The sequence below is a fragment of the Heterocephalus glaber genome, unplaced genomic scaffold (assembly GCF_053883595.1).
Source record: "Heterocephalus glaber isolate CG9 unplaced genomic scaffold, H.glaber_assembly_v1.0 deba00001504, whole genome shotgun sequence".
NCBI classification, from domain to species: domain Eukaryota; kingdom Metazoa; phylum Chordata; class Mammalia; order Rodentia; family Bathyergidae; genus Heterocephalus; species Heterocephalus glaber.
Genome location: NW_028258324.1, coordinates 18,016,547 through 18,040,559, shown reverse-complemented (window position 1 = coordinate 18,040,559; position 24,013 = coordinate 18,016,547). Strand labels below are relative to the sequence as shown.

The following is a 24,013-nucleotide window of genomic DNA, read 5'->3' as shown; positions in this document are numbered from 1 at the left end:
ACTCTTCTTTTGCAACTGAAAAATTTACATTATTCTCTTTTCTTCTTGTGCTTTTATTTGTATTTCCATTCTGTCCACTCTGTATATTTTATATTTAAAAGTCTTAGCCAGCATGGTGATACATACCTGTGATCTCTGTAGTAACCTGGGAGCCTGAGGCATTATTTATCTATTTATTTATCTATCTAGTATACGCAGCATATAGACTGTATTATTTATTCATGATTTTCCCCCCATTACTTCTCTTTTCTAGCCATGGTTTAGTGTGGAAAAAAAAAACTACTTCCATAGTGGCTTTTGCTTTGGCCAAGAAAATTTTTTTCTTGACAGGAAATTTCAAGACAGTAATTTCCAGAGAGATTGTATGATTCCATTCATCACTTTTGCTTTCCTGTCTTCTATTAAGAGAAATACTATATAAGATATTTTCCTCTTCCTGATTTTTCCAACTTGCATCCAACAATCAAGTCCAGCTAAGCACAGAAGAGATAAGCCCACAAGAGCTCAAAAGACCCACAGCAAAACCCTCTTGCAATTTTTCTTCTTTCATGATAACTTCACATCCCAGACATGAAGTGCTTCTCAGTCTCTTTAATGTAAGTATGCAGGTTTGCTGACTGACTCCCGTCACAGAAAAGGATTTTCAGGATGCACCAGTAATAGAAGCATGAGGAGAGTTTATTAGGGGTGGATAGAGGATGCATTCAAGAACAATGAGGGGCCGGGAATTTAGCTCAGTGGTTCCTGCACCTTTCACGCAAGGGCAAGGTCCCGAGTTCGATCCCTGATACCAAAAAAAAAAAAAAAAAAAAAAGAACAGAGTGTGGGTGCTCAGAGAAATGAGGCACAAGGAAAAGAAAAGTTAAAGACTGGGGATGTAGCTCAGTGTGAAGGGCCCCAGTTCAATCCCTAATAGTAGTACAAAGAAAGAAAGAAAGAAAGAAAGAAAGAAAGAAAGAAAGAAAGAAAGAAAGAAAGAAAAGAAAGGGAGAAGAAAAGAAAGAAAAGGAGACTCTTATGGATTATTCAGTATGATTTCTGTGGAATAAAAATGCTAAATCCCCAGCCTACAAAAATAAAATTTTATTTCTTGGATCTTTCAGTGAGATGGATGTTGGCCTTTTATCTGTTTTTACAGTGACTTCACATATTCACCAGGGAATAGGACTGTTGGAATGAGGCAGAGTTGAGCACCATTCTCTATTTTTGGTGGTCACTCTTTGCAAGTGGTGAGAAATCTCATGCACACAGGATGGAAATGGGATAGGGCCTCTCCTCCATCCCTCACCCCACTCCTTCCCAGCAGGACACCCAGTTCAACTTGAATGTCAGATAAACAAAGAATAATTATTTTAGCATGGGGACAGTCTAAACATTGCATGTGACATACTTAAATAACTTCTTTTTCAACGGAGTAAGCCTAGGAGTTCTATCCTAGCAGTACTATTCAATTCTTTGGATTTTTGAATTATATGCTAAAAATCACACAGTAGTCTATCACACACATAAAAATGGATTTTAAATAACCTGTCAGCTGATAATTTGACTAGGTCCTCCTTCATTTTTTTCCCTTTTTTGGGGGGGTGGGGTACCGGGATCAAACTCAGAACCTTGCACTTGCCAGGCAGGTGTGGCTCCACTGAGCTACATCCCCGGCCCCCTTCCTTCAATTTTGTTTAAATCAAAAATTGGAAAACAACTGATGTGTAATAATGGTCCATCATTGAGTTATAGAGTCATTCACTTTTGTAACATTTGAGGTAACATTTTGAATTGTCTCACTGCTTTTGTACCCCTCAGCCAGATACCCTGCTAAGATGCTGACTGGGAAGAGATGGGCATTTTTTTGAAAAATAGAATGAGATGATTATGACCAAGGATAACTTAATCCCAGGAACACTGTCCTTATGAAAGTGGAGATTTCTTTAAATCCATCCACACCCCTCCCAACACACTCCCAGGAAAGCGTTCACATACCCTCATTCCAGGAACAGGGTTAGGCAAGAACAGTGCCCAGGAGAGCTCCAAGGATCTGGAAAATGCCACATTTAAGGTGGCAAAAGTCCACGTTAGTTCCCCCTACTTAGCCACAGCCAGGGAAGGGCCAGCACCTCGACTGAGCCCCTATTGCTGCTGTAAAAACAACCACAAACCAAGTGGCTTACAATAATTCAAACTTATTATCGCACAGTTCTGGGGGTTGGAAGTCTGAGGTGGGTCTTACAGGCAAAAGTCAAGGTTTCAACAGAACTACCTCCTTTTGGAGGCTCTGGGGAAAATTAGTTTCCTTCCCTTTTCTAGCTTCTAGAGGGCACCTACTTTCCCCACCTCCTTCCTCACACCACTCCAACCTCGGCTCCCACAGTCACATCTCCTCTCTGACTCTGACCTTCTGGCCCCCCTTTTACAGAGATTTTTGTGCTGGGGATGGTGGCACATGACTGTATTCCCAACACTCTGGAAGGATGAGCAGGAGGATTCCAAGTTCAAGCCCAGCCTGGGCAACTGAGCAAGACCTTGTTTCATAATTTAAAACCAAAACAAGACTCTGATGATGAGGTTCAGACTGACTGCTCATAAAAGAACAAGTCATTTTGTCCAGTGATGATGATGATGACAATGACAGGAGTAACAGAAGAGATAGCCTATCTCCTCAGCCTGCCGACTCAGCATGTTCTTCTCCAGCACCATCCACCAGAAAAGTAGAAGCAGCACTGAATGAAAATCACTGCAGAGCCGAGCGTCAGCCGAAAAGCATTCCAGCAGAATCAGAGCTAAACACCATCACATTGCCAAGGAAAGCAAGAATAAAGGACCAGTTTGGCAATCCTATTATCACCACACCTCTAAAACGTCAGAAAGTCAGTTCTCAAGAAACTTTAATTGATCCTGTACCTTTAAGCTGCCAAAGTCCCTTTGAAAGTGTCATTTTAAGCTGTCGAAGTATACGAGTAGGAACACTGTTTCAACTATTAATAGAGCCTATAATTTTTTTTCTGTAGATTTTATCAAGATACATCTGGATGAACCAGAAAGTGATCCTGTAGAGATCATTTTAAATACCTCTGATCTAACTAAAACCAAACCAAAACAAAAATCCCCCCCAAAACAAAGAAAGAGGGCCAGGGATTTAGCTCAGTGGCATTGCACCTGTCTCGTAAGCACAAGGTCTTGAGTTCAATTCCTGGTACCAAAAAAAAAAAAACAAAGAAAGAAAGAAAAGGGCTGGGATGCAACTCAGGGGAAGGCCCTATGTTCAATCCCCAGTACGATAGATAGATAGATAGATAGATGGGTAGATAGATAGATAGATAGATAGATAGATAGATAGAGATTCTTGTGATTACATTCACTGGGCTAATCCAAGATCATCTCTCCATTTAAAAATCCTAAATTTAATCTCACCTGCAAAATCCCTTTTGCCATATGACATATTCACAGGTTCTGAAGATTAGAACAAAGACAACTTTGGAGGCCATTATTCTGTCTTCCACACATACTCAGGAAGAAGAATCTCCATTGACCACTAAGGAAGCTCATTTTGCGGGGGGGGGGGGGTGTTTCCCTGGGGATGGAACTAAGGGCCACTCTACTGCTGAGCTACATTCCATTCCTTTTTGTTTTTTAATTCTCACTAAGACAGGGTCTCACTAAGTTGCCCAGGTGAGACTCGAACTCACATTCTGCTGGGATTTCAGGATGCACCACTGCACTGACTAGAGGGGATCACTTTTAATCACAAAACAGTTTCCTCTTCCAGATGGCTCCAAAGAGGAACCAAGGGCCAAGTTGCCCTGCACCTACTGTGGAGCTGCTGAGTGGGATTTCTCGTGTCAGGAGAGGCTGTGGCTGGCGGTTCTTTCCCCTGCATCTCTGCATACTCCGCTAAGGGCCTGAGCAGAGCCAGAGATCCAGAGCACTGCAAATAGTTGCCATCGAGGTGCAGCTTGCTGGAGAAGAGGGCGAGATACATTGTTTATGGGATATTAGTTCCACATCCTCAAACTTGGATTTGAGGTCTTCATCTGATAAAATAATATGCTCATCTATGAAATAATCAATCAATAATCATAATAAATAAAAATAGGCCACATCATAAAAAATAGACCTGATGACTTCATTAGTTGGTCAAACACATGAACTCAGTGTGACACCCTTGATTCTCAAGCTTTAACAGATTTTTCTCTTATAGCTAAGAAAAGGCAAACAAAAATAATGATCAAATGGATCATGCAACTTAAGACAACAGTGGGGGGATCTCACCAGATGGCACTCTGGCTAATGATGGACCCCAGCCTCTGCCCACTCCATGGTCCCAGCCCACAGTAACGCAGACTGAGGCCTTGAAGCCTCTTATTGTTCTCCAGGCCTGAGAAGATACGCTCTATTTCTTCATTTCCAAGTCTAAAGAGAAATGACAAGAACAAATTAGGGACATGTAAAGTTCATGTCACTGAGTGCATTACTAATTTTAAAGCCCTCCTTAAAATGCACTTAGAGGCTGCTGACTCCCAGCATGGGTTTCCAGAGCCACAGTGGCTGTGGGGAGAGCTGGGTCGGCCCTGTGGGGAGCCTGGGTGTAGACGGAAGGAGGCCCAAAGTCTGCCTCCTGGGCAGAGGGAGCAGAGGACAATTTGAAGGACCCTCTCAAGGGAGAAGCTGGAGAAAGAGCCCTAAACCCTGAGGTAGCACCAGACAGGAGTGAGAGGCCCCAGCCGCAGCAGGACTCTGGGAGAGGGAGGGATTAAAGCCATCCAGATGGGTTCAGGAAAAGTTTCACTCTTTATCCCTCCTCTCATGGTTCTGGGCTGCCTGACCAGTAGGCACAGGTTTTAGTTTGCAGGGAGTAGGATTGGTTATCAATTTTATCGGCCAGGAAACTGAGATTGAGGGACGTAAGGTGACATCTTCAGGGAATCTGGAATGATAAAGTTAAAAGGCTTGACTTTTAAGATGAAGTGAGTCATGTTCAGTAACTTTCAAAATTTATTAGCTCATTAAAAGTAATCACTGAGGGCTGGCAAGGCCAGCTCCCCAGGTGAGTGTGGGGATGCAGCTGTGGTGGAGAAAGAAGGGCGCCTTGCTTGAGGTCAGCTGAGGAGGGTGGACAGGAGGACGGTTGGGGGCATCTCCACCCTCAGCCACTCAACCCTGACAACCCCAGGTTTCTAAGCAATGGCAGCATCATTTCAAGAGACAAAGCAAGCTGATTCCTGAAGATAGGAATTTCTTCTTTCTTCCTTCTCCCTTCCCATGAGCACAGGTCTCTGGGTGTCCCTCCCAGGACATGGGGTTTAAAGGGATCTCTTAGCAGTGAGTCTGGTTCTGCTCAGTAGAGTGATGGGGTACGGGGATCCCAAGCAGATACTTCAGAGTGTCCTGCAGAGCCTGGCCTTCTGCCACCTTCTGTTGGGAAACCCTACCTAATGATCCTGCCAGTAGTACAGAATCCTGGAGAGCCTCCCCAGAGAACTCCTGCCCCTGGTTTCTGCTGAGGGACTCACTCATCAGTTGCCACCACAGACCCTAGTTTCTTAAATGGCCTTGTGTGTCTGCAGTGCTACTTCTCAGGCACAAATAATCTCTTTCACCTCATAGACCTCTGGCTTTGGGGGTACAAGGTCCCATCTGACAGCATGGACTTCTGAGAGGGAGATCAGAAAGGTTTATGATTTACTTCAGTTCTTTTTTAAAAAAAATTTATTTTATTGGTACATTTTAGGTATACAATATAATGACATTCATCATTGGAAATTTGCACCTTTACATAATCTCTCTTGGTTCTAATTTTTCCCTCTTCCCCTGCCCTCACTATTTACAAAGACTTTCTTTTCATTTTTTCATATTAATTACATTCCCTTCTTTCCTTTCCCATACCCCTCCCACTTCTGTTTCCCCTTAGCACCTTTTCTTCCTATTTCACATTATCTATTATACCTTTTAGTCCTTATTTACATTTTCAGTTTCTCACACTAGAGAAAATATTTGGTATTTACACATGCATGTCCTATTTATTTCACTTAGAGTATCACCTCAATGTGCGTCCATTTAGCTATAAATGTCTCTAATTTCTCATTTTTTATGGCTGAGTAATACTCCATTTTTTTAAAAAAAACCACATTTTCTTTATCTAGTCTCCAGTTGATGGGCAATTGGGCTGCTTCCAAGTTTTAGCTATTACAAATTGTGCTGCTATGAACATGAGTGCACATATATCACTGTGGTATGATTCTTTTAATTCTTTGGGGAAGATATCTAGCAGGGGAATAGCTGGGTCAAATGGGACTTCCAGTCCTAGTTTTTTGAGGTATCTCCGTACTGATTTCCACAGTGGCTGCACCAGTCTACACTCCCATCAGCAGTGGAGCAGTGTTCCTCTTTCCCCACAGTCCCACCAGCATTTGTTATTGGTTGATTTCATGATAGCAGCCATTCTTTCTGGAGTGAGGTGGAATCTCAGCGATGTTTTCATTTGCATTTCTCTAATGACCAGTGATGCCGAACATTTTTCATATATTTATTTGCTATTTCTACTTCTTTGTCTGAGAAATATCTGATCATTTCAGATGCCCATTTTTGGATTGGGTCTTTAAATTTGTGAGGTCTAATTTTGGTTTTTTTTTTGGTACCAGGGATCGAACTCAGGACCCTGAGCTTGCGAGGCAGGTGGCAGAACCACTGAGCCAAACCCCCAGCCTGGGAGGTCTAATTTTTTAAAGTTCTTTATAGATTTGAGATAGTAGACCTTTGTTTGAGGAACAGCAGGTGAAAATTTTTTCCCACATTGTGGGTTGTCTCTTCACACTGCTGGTGGTTTCTCTTGCTGTGCAAAAGCTTTGTAATAAGAAGAGATCCCACTTGTTGATTGTTTGTGCTAGTTCATGGGCAACTGAGGTTTTGTTCATAAATCTTTTCCTACCCAATGTCTTCAAGAGTTCTACCTAATCTCTGTTCCAGCCGGTTCAGAGTTTTTGTTTTAATATTTAGATCTTTAATCCATTTTGATTTTAGTTTAGTGGCAAGGTGAAACCCAATTTTTCCAGCACCATTTATTAAAGAGGCTATCTTCCCTCCAGTGAGGGTGTTTGGCTCCTTTGTCAAAAATGAAGTGGATGAGTGTGTCTGGAGTTGTTTCTGCATCTTCTAATCTGTTGCACTGGTCCTCAGGTCTGTTTCTTTGCCATTACCATGCTCCTTTTACCACAGTAGCTTTGTAGTATAGTTTCAAGTTGGGGGTTGTGATACCCCCTGCCATGTTCTGTTGCCTAGAATTGCTTTTGCTATTCTATGTCTCTTCTTGTTCCAAATGAATTTTTGGATTGTTTTCTCAAGTTCCATGAAGTATGCTGCTGGAATTTCAATTGGGATTGCACTGAATCTATATAGCAGTTTTGGAAGTATGGCCATTTTGACTATGTTGATCCTTCCTACCCAGGAGCAGGGGATGTCTGTCCATTTTCTGATATCATCTTCAATCTCTTTTTTCAGAGTGCTATAGTTTTCAGAAAAGAGGTCTCTGATTTCTTTTGTTAGATTGATTCCTAGGTATTTCAGTTTTTTGGATACTATTATAAAAGGAATTGTTTGCCCTATTTCTGTCTCAGTGAGTCTGTTGTTCGTGTAGAGGAAAGCTATTGATTTTTGTGTGTTGACCTTGTATCCGGCTACTCTACTGAATTTGGTTATTAAGTCCAGAAGACTTTTGGTGGAGTTCTTAGGCTCTTCTATATAGAGTATCATGTCATCTGCAAATAATGACAATTTGACTTCTTTATTTCCTATCTTTATTCCTTTTATTTCTTTCTCTTGTCTAATTGTAGTGGCTAATGTTTCCAAAACTATATTGAACAGGAGTAGTGACAGTGGACATCCCTGTCTTGTTCCTGATTTTAGTGTGAAGGATTTCAGGTTTTGACTATTTAGTAAGACATTGGCTGTTGGTTTTTCATAGATGGGTTTTATCAGATTCAGGTAGAGACCATCTATTCCAGTTTTTTGTAGGGTTTTTTTCATAAATGCATGTTGGATTTGGTCAAATGCTTTTTCTGCATCTATTGAGATGATCATATGGTTTTTGTCCTTGGCTCTACTGATATAGTGTATTACATTTATTAATTTGCCTATGTTGAACCATCCCTGTATCCCTGGGATGAATTCCACTTGGTCAGGGTCTATGATCTTCTTGATGATCTTCTGCATCCTACTTGCCATTATCTTATTAAGGATTTTTGCATCTATGTTCATTAGTGAGATTGGCCTACAGTTCTTTTCTTCGGTTGGGTCTTTCTCTGATTTGGGGATCAAGATGATGCTTGCTTCCAGGAATGCATGTGGGAGTATTGCTTCCCTTTCAATTTCATTGAAGAGTTTAAACAGTAGTGGCAGCAGTTCCTCTCTAAATGTCTTGTAGAATTCAGCAGTGAAGCCATCAGGACCTAGGCTTTTCTTAGTTGGTAAGTTTTTAATTACATTTTCAATTTCATTGATTGATATTGGGTTGTTTAGAATTTTTAGGTCTTCTTCATTCAACTTTGGTAATCCATACGAATCTAGGAATCTATCCATTTCTTCTGTGTTTTCCAACTTATTGGCTTATAGGTTCTCCAAGAAGGAATTGATGATCCTCTGGATTTCTGTTGGGTCTGTTGTCATTTCACCCTTTTCATTCCTAATTGCATAGATTTGGGCCTTTTCTTTCCTTTTTCTGACAAGGTTGGCTAAGGGTTTGTCAATTTTGTTGATTCTTTTGAAGAACCAACTCTTGGCTTCATTCATTTTTTTGTATCATTCTCTTAGTCTCCATTGCATTGATTTCTCCTCTGATCTTTATAATTTCCTCCCTTGTATGAGGTTTGGGTTTGTCCTGCTCTTCTTTTTCTAGAAGCTTGAGGTTGAGCATCAAGTTGTTTAATTGGGCTCCTTCTGTTTTCCTAATATGTGTATTCACTGCTAAGAATTTCCCTTGTAAGACTGCTTTCATTGTGTCCCATAGATTCTGATATGTTGTATTGGGATTGCCATTTAATTGTAGAAATTGTTTGATCTCTTTTTTAATTTCCTCTGTGACTCATCGGTTATTCAGAAGTGTGTTGTTCAATTTCCATGTGTTTATGAAATTTTGTGGTTTGTTTTGCTATTGATCTCCAATTTCATCACACTGTGGTCTGATAATATACAGGGGATAACTTCAATTCCTTTGCACTTACTTAAACATGTTCTATGTGTGAGTATGTGGTCTATTTTGGAGAATGACCCATGTGCAGCTGAAAAGAATGTGTATTCTGATTTTGTGGGGTGGAAGACTCTGTAAACATCTGTGAAGTTCATTTGTTCAAGAGTTTGATTGAGTTCTAGTATTTTGTTGCTTGTTTTTTCTCTAGTTGATCTATCTATTTGTGACAGTGGGGTATTGAGGTCCCCCACTACTATTGTATTAGTGCTTATTTGATTTTCATTCTGTTAGTATTTGTCTTATACAGTTGGGTGCACTAGTGTTTGGTGCATAGATATTTATGACTGTCATCTCTTCCTCTTGGATTGTTCCCTTTACAAGGATGTAGTGTCCTTCTTTGTCTCTCTTAATCAGTGTTGGTTTGAAATTCACTTGATCTGCAAAGAGGATAGCTACTCCTGCTTCTTTTCAGGTTCCTGTCACATGGAGTATTGTTTTCCACCCTTTAACTTTCAGTCTATGAGTTTCTTTTTGAATTAAGTGTGTTTCTTGTATGCAGCATATTGTTGGATCTTGCGTCTTGACCCTTTTTGCCAGTCTATTTCTTTTCTTTCTTTCTTTCTTTTTTTTTTTTTTGGTACCAGGGATCGAACTCAGGTCCTTGGGCTTGTGCAGCAGGCAGCAAAACCACTGTGCTAAATCCCCGGCCCTGCCAGTCTATTTCTTTTGATTGGTGAATTGAGACCATTAACATTGATGGTTATAACTGATACATATTGACTTATCATTGTCATGACTTTTTCTTTTTGTTGGATTCTCCCCCTTTCCATTTAATTTCTTGTCACATCTGATGGATTCATTCTGCTGTGTTTCCTGAGGTTGTGATCCTCATTGTCTTTTCCTAGGATATTGTCTAAAATTTTTTCAAGTGCCGGTTGGGTGTTCATGAAGTTCTTAAGGTGCTCTTTGTCATAAAAGTATCTTATTTCTCCATCAATTTTGAAAGATAGTTTGCAGGGTACATCAATCTGGGTTGGAGGATATTTTCCTTTAGGACTTGGAATACATCACTACAAGCTCTTCTTGCCTTGAGGGTTCGCATTGAGAAGTCTGCTGTGATTCTGATGGGCTTTCCTTTGTATGTGATTTGTTTCTTTTCTCTCACTGCTTGTAGAATTTTGTTCTTCTGTTGGGTTTCTGGAATCCTATTATATGCCTATGTGTAGATTTTTTTTGATCAAGGCTAGTTGGAATCCTATATGCCTCACTTATCTTTATGTCAAGTTCTTTTTCCCTGCTTGGGAAGTTTTCTGCCATCAGTTCTGTGAACAGTTTTTTTTATGTCATCTGCCCTCTCTCCTATTTCTTCATTAACTGCAATCAGGCTTATGTTATTCTTCTTTGCATCGTCTAGCCACTGTTGGATTGTTTTCTCATGGTCCCTTACAATTTTAAAGCAATTTTTCTTTTCCTGGTCACTAATTGCAATCTTTTCTTCTATATCTGAAATTCTGTCCTCACATTGGCTCATTCTGCTGTGTCGACTTTCAGTGGAGTTTTTAATCTCCTGGAAATCTGTTTGCATCTGTTTTATGGATTCCATTTGTATCCTATGTTGGGATTCCATCATGTTCCTCAGCTCCTCTCTAGATTTATTAATCATGTCTTGAACTAGGAGCACAATCTCTGCTGTAATCTGAGAAATTATTTCTGATCCAGATCCTCTTTTGTTGCCAATTCAGAGAGTCCAGGTGGTTGATTATTAGTGTTCTATCTCTTTTTCCTTTGGAGTTGCTGGAGGCAATCTGGAAGTCTGGTTTTCAGATTTGTTTACATGTCTTCTCATTTCAACAGGATGGGGGGTGTGTGTGTGTGTGTGTGTGTGTGCGTGTGTGTGTGTGTGCTGCTGGTGCCCACCTGGCTCACCTCCTCCGTGGTGGGAGCAGTGCTACAGTGGCCTGGAAACCTCCTCTGTGCTGGGAGTGGTGGTAAGGTGGCCCAAAAGCCCCCTCTGTGCTGGGAGCGGTAGTACAGTGGCCCGGAAGTCTCCTCTGCACTGGGAGCAGTGGTACAGTGGCCCAGAAGCTGCCTCTAGGCTGGGAGTGGTTGATTTACTTCAGTTCTTAAAACCAGTTTGAAATTATTTGTGAGTGGTAAATTAGAGCCCCCAGGAAATCTAGTGTCATGAATCAGAGTCAAGCTGTGACTCAGGCAATCTGGATTCACATCAAGGCTCCATCACTAGGATCTGAGTGGCCTTGAACAAGTTTTCCCTCATCAGGTGTCTAGGGATAGAAATGGCAGATATATTTCACGAGGTTGTCAGGAGAATAAATTAGCTCATCCAAGCAGAATGCTTAGCACACAGCAAACTTAACCATTTATTGGTATTATTAATTATTATCATTATTCTCACCCCCAGTTCCTCCCCTAATATGCTTAGTGCCCCAGCTCCTTGAAGGACTCACTCTGCTCCTCCCTAGTGCCCACCCTTCTCCCCACTCCACTCCTGGTGAAGACCAGCCCACCACCTAGGGAGCCATAGTTTCATCTAAAGCACCACAGAACATGTATATGGACATCTTTTGTGATATTCAGACTACGTTGCATTATGTCTAATTAAGAGATTGTCTCTTTTCCTCTACTGCTCTAAAGACTCCCTTGGGCAGCCATATTGCCATTAGCAACAAACAGTGTCTTGTTTAAATTAGCTTTCAACAAATATGTATTGAAAGAATCAATGAGTCTTTCTGAAAAGCCTAATATTAACTAAGAGATGCCAACTCTAAAGAGGGCTTAGAGGGTCCTTGTTCAGCCCTGACAGTCACAAAGAACCTGAACATTGGCCTCCCCCATCATGATCTCCCCCAGCCAACAAAGAGCCCTGGCTGCCAGAACTCTGAATTCCAGCCTTACCTGCAATAATCGAGGATAAGAAAAAGCAATCTGCTGAACTGCAAAGCCTTCCCAAGTCGCCCTAGGGACCATGGGTCCATCTTGCAGGCAATGATTTCCAGCGTAGTAAATGGGCAGGTAGTGCACCCCGTCAATTCCAGAAGGCAAGACTAGAAGGACAAAGTTAAAATCCACTTACCTAGTGCTGACAAATATACTCTGGGCTTTCATGTCTTGCTCACAAAGTCAATCATGTTAATTATATCAACACTTTTGTCTCCAAGATAGTTTTCTAATTACCCAAGGAAGAGGTGAAAATAAAATCCTTTAAAAACAAAGTTTTTGATGCCCTACCGAGGTCCTGAGTTGCACAGAACATGCCGAATCACCCCACTGCAGACAGACAGGTCTGCCCACACCCTACTGAGGTCCCCAGTCCCACGGAATATGACGAATCAGCCCGCTGCACACAGGAAGGTCTGTGCATGCCCTACCGAGGTCCGGGGTTGCACGGAGGACGTCGAATCACCCCGCTGCAGACAGGCAGCCACCTGATTCCACACTACAAAGACACAGAGGACACCAGACCACCAGACCAAGGTACTGAGTCCTGCTGCTCCCCACCCAGAGGTAGGGGCTTCTGAGCCATTGTCCCACTGCTCCTGGTCCAGAGGAAGGGGCTTCCTGGCCACCATCCCTCCCGCTGCCCCCAGCCCAGAGGAAAGGGCTTTTGGGCCACCTTCTGTCCCGCTGCTCCTGGCCCAGAGGAAGGGGCTTCCAGGACACCATCCCTCCCACTGCTCCCGGCCCAGAGAGAGGGGCTTCTGAGCCGCCATCCCACTGCTCCTGGTCCAGAGGAAGGGGCTTCCAGGCCACCATCCCTCCCGCTGCTCCCAGCCCACAGGAAAGGGCTTTTGGGTCACCATCCCTACCACTGCTCCTGGCCCCTGTCCCACCTCACCCAGCTCAGAGGAGGTAATCCGTGCAGGCGCTAACAACCCCCGCCCGAGTCAAAATGAGAAAACATGTAAATAAGTCTCAAAACCAGACTTCCAGATCACCTACTGCAATCCCAAAGGGAAATGAGATGGAACACTCTGATACTCAACCACCTGGACCCACTGAACTGGCAACAAAAGGGGATCTGGAAAAAATGAAATCAGAAATAATTTCTCAGATAACAGGAGAAATTGTGCCCCTAGTGCAAGACATGATTAATAAATCTAGAGAGGAGCTCAGGAACATGATGGAATCCCAACATAAGAAACAAAGGGAATCCATAAAACAGATGCAAACAGATTTCCAGGATATGAAAAACTCCATTGAAAGTCTACACAGCAGAATGAGCCAACGTGAGGACAGAATTTCAGATATAGAAGATAAGATTGCAATTAGTGACCAGGAAAAGAAAAACTGCTTCAAAATTATAAGGGAACATGAGAAATCAAACCAGCAGCTTCTAGATGATGCCAAAAAGAATAACATAAGACTGATTGAGCTCAATGAAGAAACAGGAGAGAGTGCAGATGACATAAAAAAATCTCGTCACAGAAATAATGGCAGAAAACTTCCCAAGCAGGGGAAAAGAGCTTGACATACAGATAAGTGAGGCATATAGGACTCCAAATAGTCATGATCAAAAAAAATCTACACCTAGGCATATAATTGTTAAGATTCCAGAAAGCCAACAGAAGAACAAAGTTCTACAAGCAGTCAGAGAAAAGAAACAAATCACATACAAAGGAAAGCCCATCAGAATCACAGTAGACTTCTCAACACAAACCATCAAGGCAAGAAGAGCTTGGAGTGACATATTTCAAGCCCTAAAAGAAAACAGTCTCCAACTCAGATTGATGTACCCTGCAAAACTATCTTTCAAAATGGATGGAGAAATAAGATACTTTCATGACAAAGAGCACCTTAGGAACTTCGTGAATACCAAACCAGCAATCCAAAGAATTTTACACAATATCCGAGGAACAGACATTGAGGATCACAACCCCAGGAAGCAAAGCAGAATGAACCCATCTGGCATGACAAGAAATTAATTGTAAAGGGGGAAAACCCAACAAAAAGAAAAAGTCATGGCAATGACAAGTCAATACATTTCAGTTATAACCATTAATGCTAATGGTCTCAATTCACCAATCAAAAGAAATAGACTGGCAGAATGGGTCAAGAAACAAAATCCAACAATATGCTGCATACAAGAAACACACTTAATTCAAAAGGAAACTCATAGACTGAAAGTGAAAGGGTGGAAAACAATACTCCATGCGACAGGAACCCGAAAAAAAGCAGGAGTAGCTATCCTCTTGGCAGATCAAGTAGATTTCAAACCAACACTGATTAAGAGAGATGAAGAAGGACACTACATCCTTGTAAAGGGAAGAATCCAAGAGGAAGAGATGACAATCATAAATATCTATGCACCAAACACTAGTGCACCCAACTATATAAAACAAATACTAATGGACATGAAAAGTCATATATGCACTAATACAATTGTAGTGGGGGACCTCAATACCCCACTGTCACAAATAGATAGATCAACTAGACTAAAAATAAGTAATGAAATACTAGAACTCAATCAAACTCTTGAACAAATGAACTTAACAGATGTTTACAGAGTGTTCCACCCCACAAAATCAGAATACACATTCTTCTCAGCTGCACATGGGTCATTCTCAAAAATAGACCACATACTCACACATAGAACATGTTTAAGTAAGTGCAAAGGAATTGAAGTTATCTCCTGTATATTATCAGACCATAGTGTGATGAAACTGGAGATCCATAGCAAAAGAAACTCAAAATATTTCATAAACATGTGGAAATTGAACAACACACTTCTGAATAACCAATGGGTCACAGAGGAAATTAAAAAAGAAATCAGACAGTTTCTTCAATTAAATGACAACGACAATACAACATATCGGAATCTATGGAAAACAATGAAAGCAGTCTTATGAGGGAAATTCATAGCAGTGAATATGCATATTAGGAAAACAGAACAAGCCCAATTAAACAACCTGATGCTGCACCTAAAGCTTCTAGAAAAAGAAGAGCAGGACAAACCCAAACCTCATACAAGGGAGGAAATTATAAAGATCAGAGGAGAAATCAATGCAATGGAGATGAAGAGAATGATACAAAAAATGAATGAAGCCAAGAGTTTGTTCTTCGAAATAATCAACAAAATTGACAAACCTTTAGCCAACCTTATCAGAAAAAGGAAAGAAAAGGCCCAAATCCATGCAATTAGGAATGGAAAGGGTGAAATTACAACAGACCCAGCAGAAATCCAGAGGATCATCAATACCTACTCCCAGAACCTATATGCCAATAAGATGGACAACACAGAAGAAATGGACAGATTCCTAGATACATATGAATGACCAAAGTTGAATGAAGAAGACCTAAAAATTCTGAACAACCCAATATCAATCAATGAAATTGAAAATGTAATTAAAAACTTATCAACTAAGAAAAGCCTGGGCCCTGATGGCTTCAGTGCTGAATTCTACAAGACATTTAGAGAGGAACTGCTGCCACTACTGTTTAAACTCTTCAATGAAATGGAAAGGGAAGCAATACTCCCAAATTCATTCCTGGAAGCAAGCATCACCTTGATCCCCAAAGCAGAGAAAGACCCAACTTAAAAAGAGAACTATAGGCCAATCTCACTAATGAACATAGATGCAAAAATCCTTAATAAGATACTGGCAAACAGAATGCAGAAGATCGTCAAGAAGATCATACACCCTGACCAAGTGGGATTCATCCCAGGGATGCAGGGATGGTTCAATATATGAAAATCAATCAATGTAATACACTATATCAATAGAGCCAAGGACAAAAACCATATGATCATCTCCATAGACGCAGAAAAAGCATTTGACAAAATCCAACAAGCATTTATGATAAAAACCCTACAAAAAATTGGAATAGATGGTCTCTACCTCAACCTGATAGAAGCCATCTATGAAAAACCAACAGCCAATATCATACTAAATGATCAAAAACTGAAATCCTTCACACTCAAATCAGGAACAAGACAAGGATGTCCACTATCACCACTCTTGTTCAATATAGTTCTGGAAACATTAGCCACAGCAAGCAGACAAGAGAAAGAAATAAAAGGAATAAAGATAGGAAATGAAGAAGTCAAATTGTCATTATTTGCAGATGACATGATACTCTATATAGAAGACCCCAAGAACTCCACCAAAAGTCTTCTAGACTTAATAACCAAATTCAGTAAAGTAGCTGGTTACAAGGACAACACACAAAAATCAGTAGCTTTTCTGTACATGAACAACAGACTCACTGAGAGAGAAATAGGGCAAATAATTCCTTTCACAACAGCATCCAAGAAGCTGAAATACCTAGGAATCATCCTAACGAAAGACATCAAAGACCTCTTCTCTGAAAACTAAAGCACTCTGAAAAAAGAGATTGAAGATGATATCAGAAAATGGACAGACATCCCCTGCTCCTGGGTAGGAAGGATTAATATAGTGAAAATGGCCATACTTTCAAAACTGCTATATAGATTTAATGCAATTCCAATTGAGATCCCAGCAGCATACTTCATAGACCTCAAGAAAACAATCCAAAAATTCATTTGGAACAAGAAGAGACCCAGAATAGCAAAAGCAATTCTAGGCAACAGAGACATGGCAGAGGGTATCACAATCCCCCACTTGCAACACTACTACAAAGCTACTGTGATAGAAACAGCATGGTACTGGCAAAGAAACAGATCTGAGGACCAGTGGAACAGATTAGAAGATGCAGAAACAACGCCAGACACACTCAGCCATCTCATCTTCGATAAAGGAGCCAAACATCCTCACTGGAGGAAAGACAGCCTCTTTAATAAGTGGTGCTGGAAAAATTGGGCTTCAACTTGCCAAAGATTAAAACTAGACCTATATCTCTCCCCATGCACTAAACTAAAATCAAAACGGATTAAAGATATGAATATTAAAATAGAAACTCTGAACCAGTTGGGACAGAGGTTAGGTAGAACCCTTGAAGACAATGGTGTAGGAAAAGATTTTTATGAACAAAACCTCAGTTGCCCGTGAACTAGCACAAACAATCAACAAATGCGATCTTTTCTTATTAAAAGGCTTCTGCACAGCAAGAGAAACCACCAGCCATGTGAAGAGACAACCCAGAATGTGGGAAAAAAATCTTCACCTGCTCTTCCTCAGACAAAGGTCTACTATCTCGAATCTATAAAGAACTTAAAAAGATCAGACCTCCCAAATTTAAAGACCCAATCCGAAAATGGGCATCTAAAACAAACAGACATTTCTCAGACAAAGAAGTAGAAATAGCAAATAAATACATGAAAAAATGTTCAACATCACTGGTCATTCGAGAGATGCAAATGAAAACAACACTGAGATTCCACCTCACTCCAGAAAGAATGGCTGCTATCATGAAATCAATAACAAATGCTGGCAGGGCTGTGGGGAAAGAGGAACCCTACTCCACTGCTGGTGGGAATGTAGACTGGTGCAAGCACTGTGGAAATCAGTATGGAGATACCTCAAAGAACTAGGACTGGAAGTTCCATTTGATCCTGCTATTCCACTGCTGGGGATCTTCCCCAAAGAATTAAAAGAATCATACCACAGTGATATATGTGTGCCCGTGTTCATAGCAGTGCAGTTTGTAATAGCTAGAACTTGGAAACAGCCCAAATGCCCATCAACTGGAGACTGCATAAAGAAAATGTGTTTTTTTAAATAAAATGGAGTACTACTCAGCCATAAAAAATGAGAAATTAGAGACATTTATAGCTAAGTGGATGCACATTGAGGCCATACTCTTAAGTGAAATAAATAGGACACACATGTGTAAATACTGAATAGTTTCTCTGGCGTGAGAAACTGAAAGTGTAAATAAAGACTAAATGTATAATAGGTAATGTGAAATAGGAAGAAAAGGGGCAAAGGGGAAGGAAGTGAGAGGGCTAGGGGAAAGGATAGAAGGGAATGGGATTAATATGAGAAAATGGAAAACTAGGAACAAAATCTTTGTAAATAGGGAGGACTGGAGGGATTGAAGAGAGGGGTGGGCAAGGGTGAAAAATAAGAACCAAGAGAGACTATGTAAAGGTGCAAATTTCCAATGATGAATGTCATTATATTGTATACCTAAAATGTATCAATGATTAGAATGAATAATTGATAATGTAAAATAGGATGAAAAGGTCCAAAGGGGTGGGGGTAGTGGGAGGGGCAGGGGAAAGGGAAGAAGGGAAAGGAAAAATGATGAGAAGTGGAAAAAATGGAAATAAAGTCTTTGTAAATAGGGAAGGGTGGAGGGCATGAAGGGAGGGCTAGGAATGGGGAAAACATAAGAACCAAGATGCATTATGTAAAGGTACAATTCCCAATGAGAAATGTAATTGTGTTGTATACCTACAATGTACCAATAAAAGAATTTAATACAAACAAAACAAAACAAAACAAAGATTTGTTGGTTGTGATGGTACAGGACTCTAATTCCAGCTCACAGGGAGTCTGAGGCAGGAGGATTGTAAGCTTGAGGACAGCCTGGTGAATTTAGGGGGATCCTATCTCAAAATAAAATTAGAAAAGGGCTTGGTGACTCTTTTTGTAAGCGTTAAGTTTACTTAAGTGTAGCTCAGTGGTGGAGAACTTGCCTAGGATGTGCAAGGTCCTGGGTTTGATTGTCAGCACTGCAACAACAAGCAAATTTAAAAAAAAAAAAAGCTCACAGATTCTTTGAAGAATGATTTGGGCAACATCGATCTTTATGATGAGATAGGATATATTTCAGGATATCATTTTAGATGCTGTTAGGAGCTGAATCTCCCTCATCCATATGTCACTATATTCAGAGATGGGGAATTTAAAGAGACAATTAAGTTAAAATGAGATCATGGGGGTGGGAGGGGATGGAAGTCCTAAGCCAGTGTGACTGGCATCCTTATAAGAGGAGGAAATATGGACACAGATGTCCAGAGCAAAGACTATGTGAAAACTCAGGAGAAAAACTAGGTTACAGCAAGCCAGAAAGAGAGGCTTTCAATGAAGCCAGCCCTGGCTGTACCTTGATTCCAGCTCAGCCTTCACAGTGTGAGAAAATAACTCTACTGTTCATGCCATCCAGCCCATGATACCGTGTTGTGACAACCCCTGGTAGACTAAGACAGATGTATCCTTCTATGGTGTGTTCTTCTTAGAATAGAGGTATGGCTAAGGCCAGTCTTACAATAAAAATGAACAGCTATTTATCATCTCTAGCCATAAATACCATCCAGGCTGGGAGGCCTGTGCAGAACGGAGCTGTGCTGTTTCAGGATCTGCTGTGTCTGCTACGCAACCAGCTGTGCTGGGAGCAGTTCGTGAGCACTGGGGTCCTTGCATGTTCTCCGTCTCCAGAGCTAAGGGCTCTATGGAGAGGTCATTTCTGCTGTAACTAGGGACAGCAGTTAATTAAATTGCTACCTAACTGAAGGAAGAGGGGATTTTAAAACTGCAAATCATGACCCTGTAAGAAGACCACCTTTTAGCTTTTAGAACCACCACTACCTGAAGATTCCTTCAGCTCAGAATTGAAGCCTAGAGGAGGCTTTGGTGGGATTCAGAAAATGTAGGGTGATAGGTCTCCCACCATCTCAGCAGCTATTATGTATAGTAGCTGTCCTCTTCCTATTGTTCCTTGCCCCCTCCCATGTGTGACATCATGCCAAGATGGTTGCTCCCACCAAAGAATAAACCCTTCTTCCCAGTATGCCCCTGTTCCTGCCTAGAAAGTAACCTAATACTCGCTCACCTCCTACCACCTAGTGACATCACCGGTTCTTCCATTCCCTAATCACTACCTCACTCAACCCCACCTCAGCCCCTACAAACCCCACCCCAGTCTCTATAAAAGACTCTCCCTGCCCCGGCCATATTGCTTTTGTCTCTCCTTTGTTCAGAGACAGCCCGGCAGATCTATTCCCCTAATAAAGGCTTGTTGTGGCCTGGTCTGGTCTTGGTCTTCGCCCTTTTACCTGACATAGGGGTTTTCTGGGTAATGGCATGTTGGTCAGATGGAGTATTCCAAATAATATGTTCACTGAGAATAAAAAGGGGCTTGCCACCAACTGTAGCTACTGGGCCAGCACCGAGTCCTGGGTGAGGAGAGATGCCCAGTTTGCCGCTGGATTGGATTTCTCCAGCTATATGCCTGCTGAAGAAGCCCAGGCTACATTCAGTGCTTGTGGTAAGCAGGCCTGGAGCAGGTCCCAGAGCCCCAACCAGAGGTCTCTGGAGTCGCTCTCTGGGCACCAGCACCATGGGGCAAGGACAACAGCCCTCAAGACAGATCCCTCCGTAGCCTTGATTCACAGGAGGGCTATGTGTTAGGAAACTGGGAAAGACCACTTTAAACACGCATGGGCATCATTCTGTTTCTGACTTTGAGGGCCTGGGCACCTTGACTGACTCTCTGAATAAAAGCAACTAAAGATGCTAGTTGCATATTTGAATATTTTTTAAATTTATTTTTTAACTGTAGCAAAATATACATACCTAAGTAACATTGACTGTGATAGCCATTTTTTTTTTTTTGTATCAGGGATTGAACTCAGGACCTTGGATTTTCAAGGCAGCTGGAGGAACCACTGAGCTAAATCCCCAGCCCAGTCATGGACATTTTTAAGGGGATGGTTTGGTAGTACATTCACATCATTGTGCAACCATCACCACCACCCATCTCTAGAACTATTTTCCTCTGGCAAAATGGAAACTCTGTAGGGATTGAACAATAACTTACCCCTCCCCTTTATACCACTCCCTACACCTTGGTGACCACCTTTCTACTTTCTATGAAGTTGACCACCTCACAGAAATGCAATCACACAGTAGTATTTGGGCTTTTGTGACTGCCTTATTTCACATAGCACCACGTCATTAGGACCATTCCACATGTCAGAACGTCTTTCCTCATATGTTTCATTCATCATTCACCTATCAGTGAGGACTAGAGGGCTTCTACCCCCGAGTGAATTATGTGCTATGAACATGGGTGTACAAATATCTCTGAGACCAACCCTGCTTACAATTCTTTTGGGCATATACTCGGAAGTGGAATTGCTGAATCACATGTTAGTTCTATTTTAAAATTTTTTAAAAAACATTTTTAAGAAAAATAAATATGAGGAACCTCCCTGCCACTATCGGAGGCTCCTAGGGCAGAGAAGGTGAGCCAGTCCCAGCACCTGCAAGGAAGCTCCCTGACCACCATCCCAGCCTCCTAGGGCAGAGAAGGTGAGGTGGTCCCAGCACCTGGAAGGAAGCTCCCCTGCCACCATCCCAGGCTTCTAGGGCAGAGAAGGTGAGCTGGTCCCAGCACCCAGAAGGAAGCTCCTCACTGCCATCCCAGGCTTCTAGGGCAGAGAAGGTGAGCTGGTCCCAGCACCCAGAAGGAAGCCCCTTGCTGCCATCCCAGGCTCCTAGGGCAGAGAAGCTGAGCTGGTCTCAGCACCTCGAAGGGAGCTCCCCTGCCACCATCCCAGGCTCCTAGGGCAGAGAAGGTGAGCCAGTCCCAGCACCCAGAAGGAAGCTCCCCACTGCCATCCCAAGCTCCTAGGGCAGAGAAGGTGAGCCGCATGGGCACCAGAAGCACACCCCCTCCCCCGTGGAAATGAGAAGACACATGAACTAGCCTCAAAAACAGACTTCCAGATCACCTACAGCAACCCCAAAGGGAAATGAGATGGAACACTCTGATACTCAACCACCTGGACTCTCTGAACTGGCAACAAAAGAGGATCTGGGAAAAATGAAATCAGAAATAATTACTCAGATAACAGAAAAGATTTTGCTCATGGTGCAAGACATGATTAATAAATTTAGAGAGGACACAGATAAAAAAAATAGAGGATCTGAGGAACATGATGGAATCCCAACATAGGAAACAAATGGAATCCATAAAACAAATGCAAACAGATTTCCAAGAGATTAAAAATTCCATTGAAAGTTTGTGCAGCAGAATGAATCAATGTGAGGATAGAATTTCACATATAGAAGAAAAGATTGCAATTAGTGACCAGGAAAAGAAAAATTGCTTTAAAATTGTAAGGGAACATGAGAAATCAATCCAGCAGCTGCTAGACAATACAAAGAAGAATAACATAAGACTTATTGGAGTTAATGAAGAAAGAGGAGAGAGTGCAGATGACATAAAAAAACTGTTCACAGAAGTGATGGCAGAAAACTTCCCAAGGAGTGGAAAAGAACTTGACATACAGATAAGTGAGGCATATAGGACTCCAACTAGCCTTGATCAAAAAAGATCTACACATAGGCATATAATAGTTAGGATTCCAGAAATCCAACAGAAGAACAAAATTCTACAAGCAGTGAGAGAAAAGAAACAAATCACATACAAAGGAAAGCCCATCAGAATCACAGCAGACTTCTCAATGCAAACCCTCAAGGCAAGAAGAGCTTGGAGTGATGTATTTCAAGCCCTAAAGGAAAACAGCCTCCAACCCAGATTGATGTGCCCTGCAAAACTATCTTTCAAAATTGATGGAGAAATAAGACACTTTCATGATAAAGAGCACCTCAGGAACTTCATGAATACCAAACCGGCACTCCAAAAATTTTAGACAATACCCTAGAAAAAGACAATGAGGATCACAACCCCAGGAAACCCAGCAGAATGAATCCATTGGGCATGACAAATTAAACACAAAGGGGGAGAATCCAACAAAAAGAAAAAGTCATGACAAGGCTTTTAAAACTTTTAACTTCATCTCCCTAATGAGTGTATAATTCAATCTTATTATTGTACTGATTAGTATTTTTCTGATTCTAGAGTTGCACACCTTTCTTTGTGCTATACTGGCTATTTATCATCTTCTTATGTCTACATTTTAATTGGGTTGTCTATTAATGAGCTCTAAGAATTCTTTATATATTCTGCTCATAGGTTATATGCATTGTAAATATGGTCTGTTTAAGGACTACTTTTCATTTTAATGATGTCATTTAAAGTTCTAAATTTTGATGGAATCTCACTTATCAATTTTTTTCTTTTATACATCATGTCTTTTGTATACTAGGTAGTTCTTGCCTACCCTGAATTCATAAACATTTTCCCTTATAATTTCTTCTTAAAGTTTTATACTTTTAGGCTTTCTTATTTAGGTTCATAGATCCCTTCAAGTTATTTTCATGTATGGAAAAAAAGGGTTGAGGTTAATTTTTTATGTATGGATACCAGGTGTTCTAGTGCCATTTGCTGAAAACATTCTCTCTTCCTCAGCTCTTGAATTTAGTTTATATTCTATAAAATGCTAATGTTAAATAATCTTTCAAAACTCAGTGGACCATATATGTGTGGTTCTATTTCTAGTTTCTCTGTTTTATTCCAATGATCTATATGTCTTTCCTTACACCAACACTGCCTTGATTACTATAGCTTTAGAAGAAGTCTTAAAATTAGGTACTAAACATCTTCCAACACTGTTTTTGTTTTTGTTTTAACTTTTCTAGGTCCTTTGTACTCCTACATAACTTTTAAATTTCAATATCCAATTCTTCATTTATAGCAAGTATACACAGACCTGAATTTTTATATATACCTTGTGTTTTCTAATCCTGCTATATTCAAGTACAAGTTCTAGGGGCTCCTAGAGATTTCTTAGTATTTTCTCTGTAGATGATCATTTCATCTACACATAAAGATTTTGCTTCTACCTCGCCAATCCTATCCTAATTGTGTCATTTTATTGCCAGACTATTTTGGTGGGGCCTAGGTTTCAAAGTTTAATGGACAGATAAAGAGTAAGCATATCTGCCCTTGTTCCCCACCTTAAGGAGAAAGCATTGTATCTTCTCCATTCATATAAGCCGTTTTTGCTGGAAGTATGGAGTACATGTCTTTAATCTGTTGAGAAGGTTC

The 24,013-nt window shown here is 41.1% G+C and overlaps 1 protein-coding gene across 5 annotated transcripts in view; it reads right to left on the bottom strand.

Annotated features, from left to right (window-relative positions):
• The window catches only part of LOC101726050 (LINE-1 retrotransposable element ORF2 protein), an 81,690-nt gene that overhangs the window by 23,693 nt on the left and 33,984 nt on the right, over window positions 1–24,013 (bottom strand). For 3 of the 5 annotated variants that reach the window (XM_087186249.1, XM_004834359.4, XM_087186248.1), the window contains 3 exons: window positions 12,089–12,237; window positions 4,264–4,404; window positions 3,805–3,950 (listed from right to left, as the gene is read on the bottom strand). In XM_087186249.1, coding sequence (XP_087042375.1) covers window positions 3,805–3,950; window positions 4,264–4,404; window positions 12,089–12,237 — 436 coding nt within the window. The other 2 variants (XM_004834361.4, XM_087186245.1) reach the window with 2 other exon arrangements.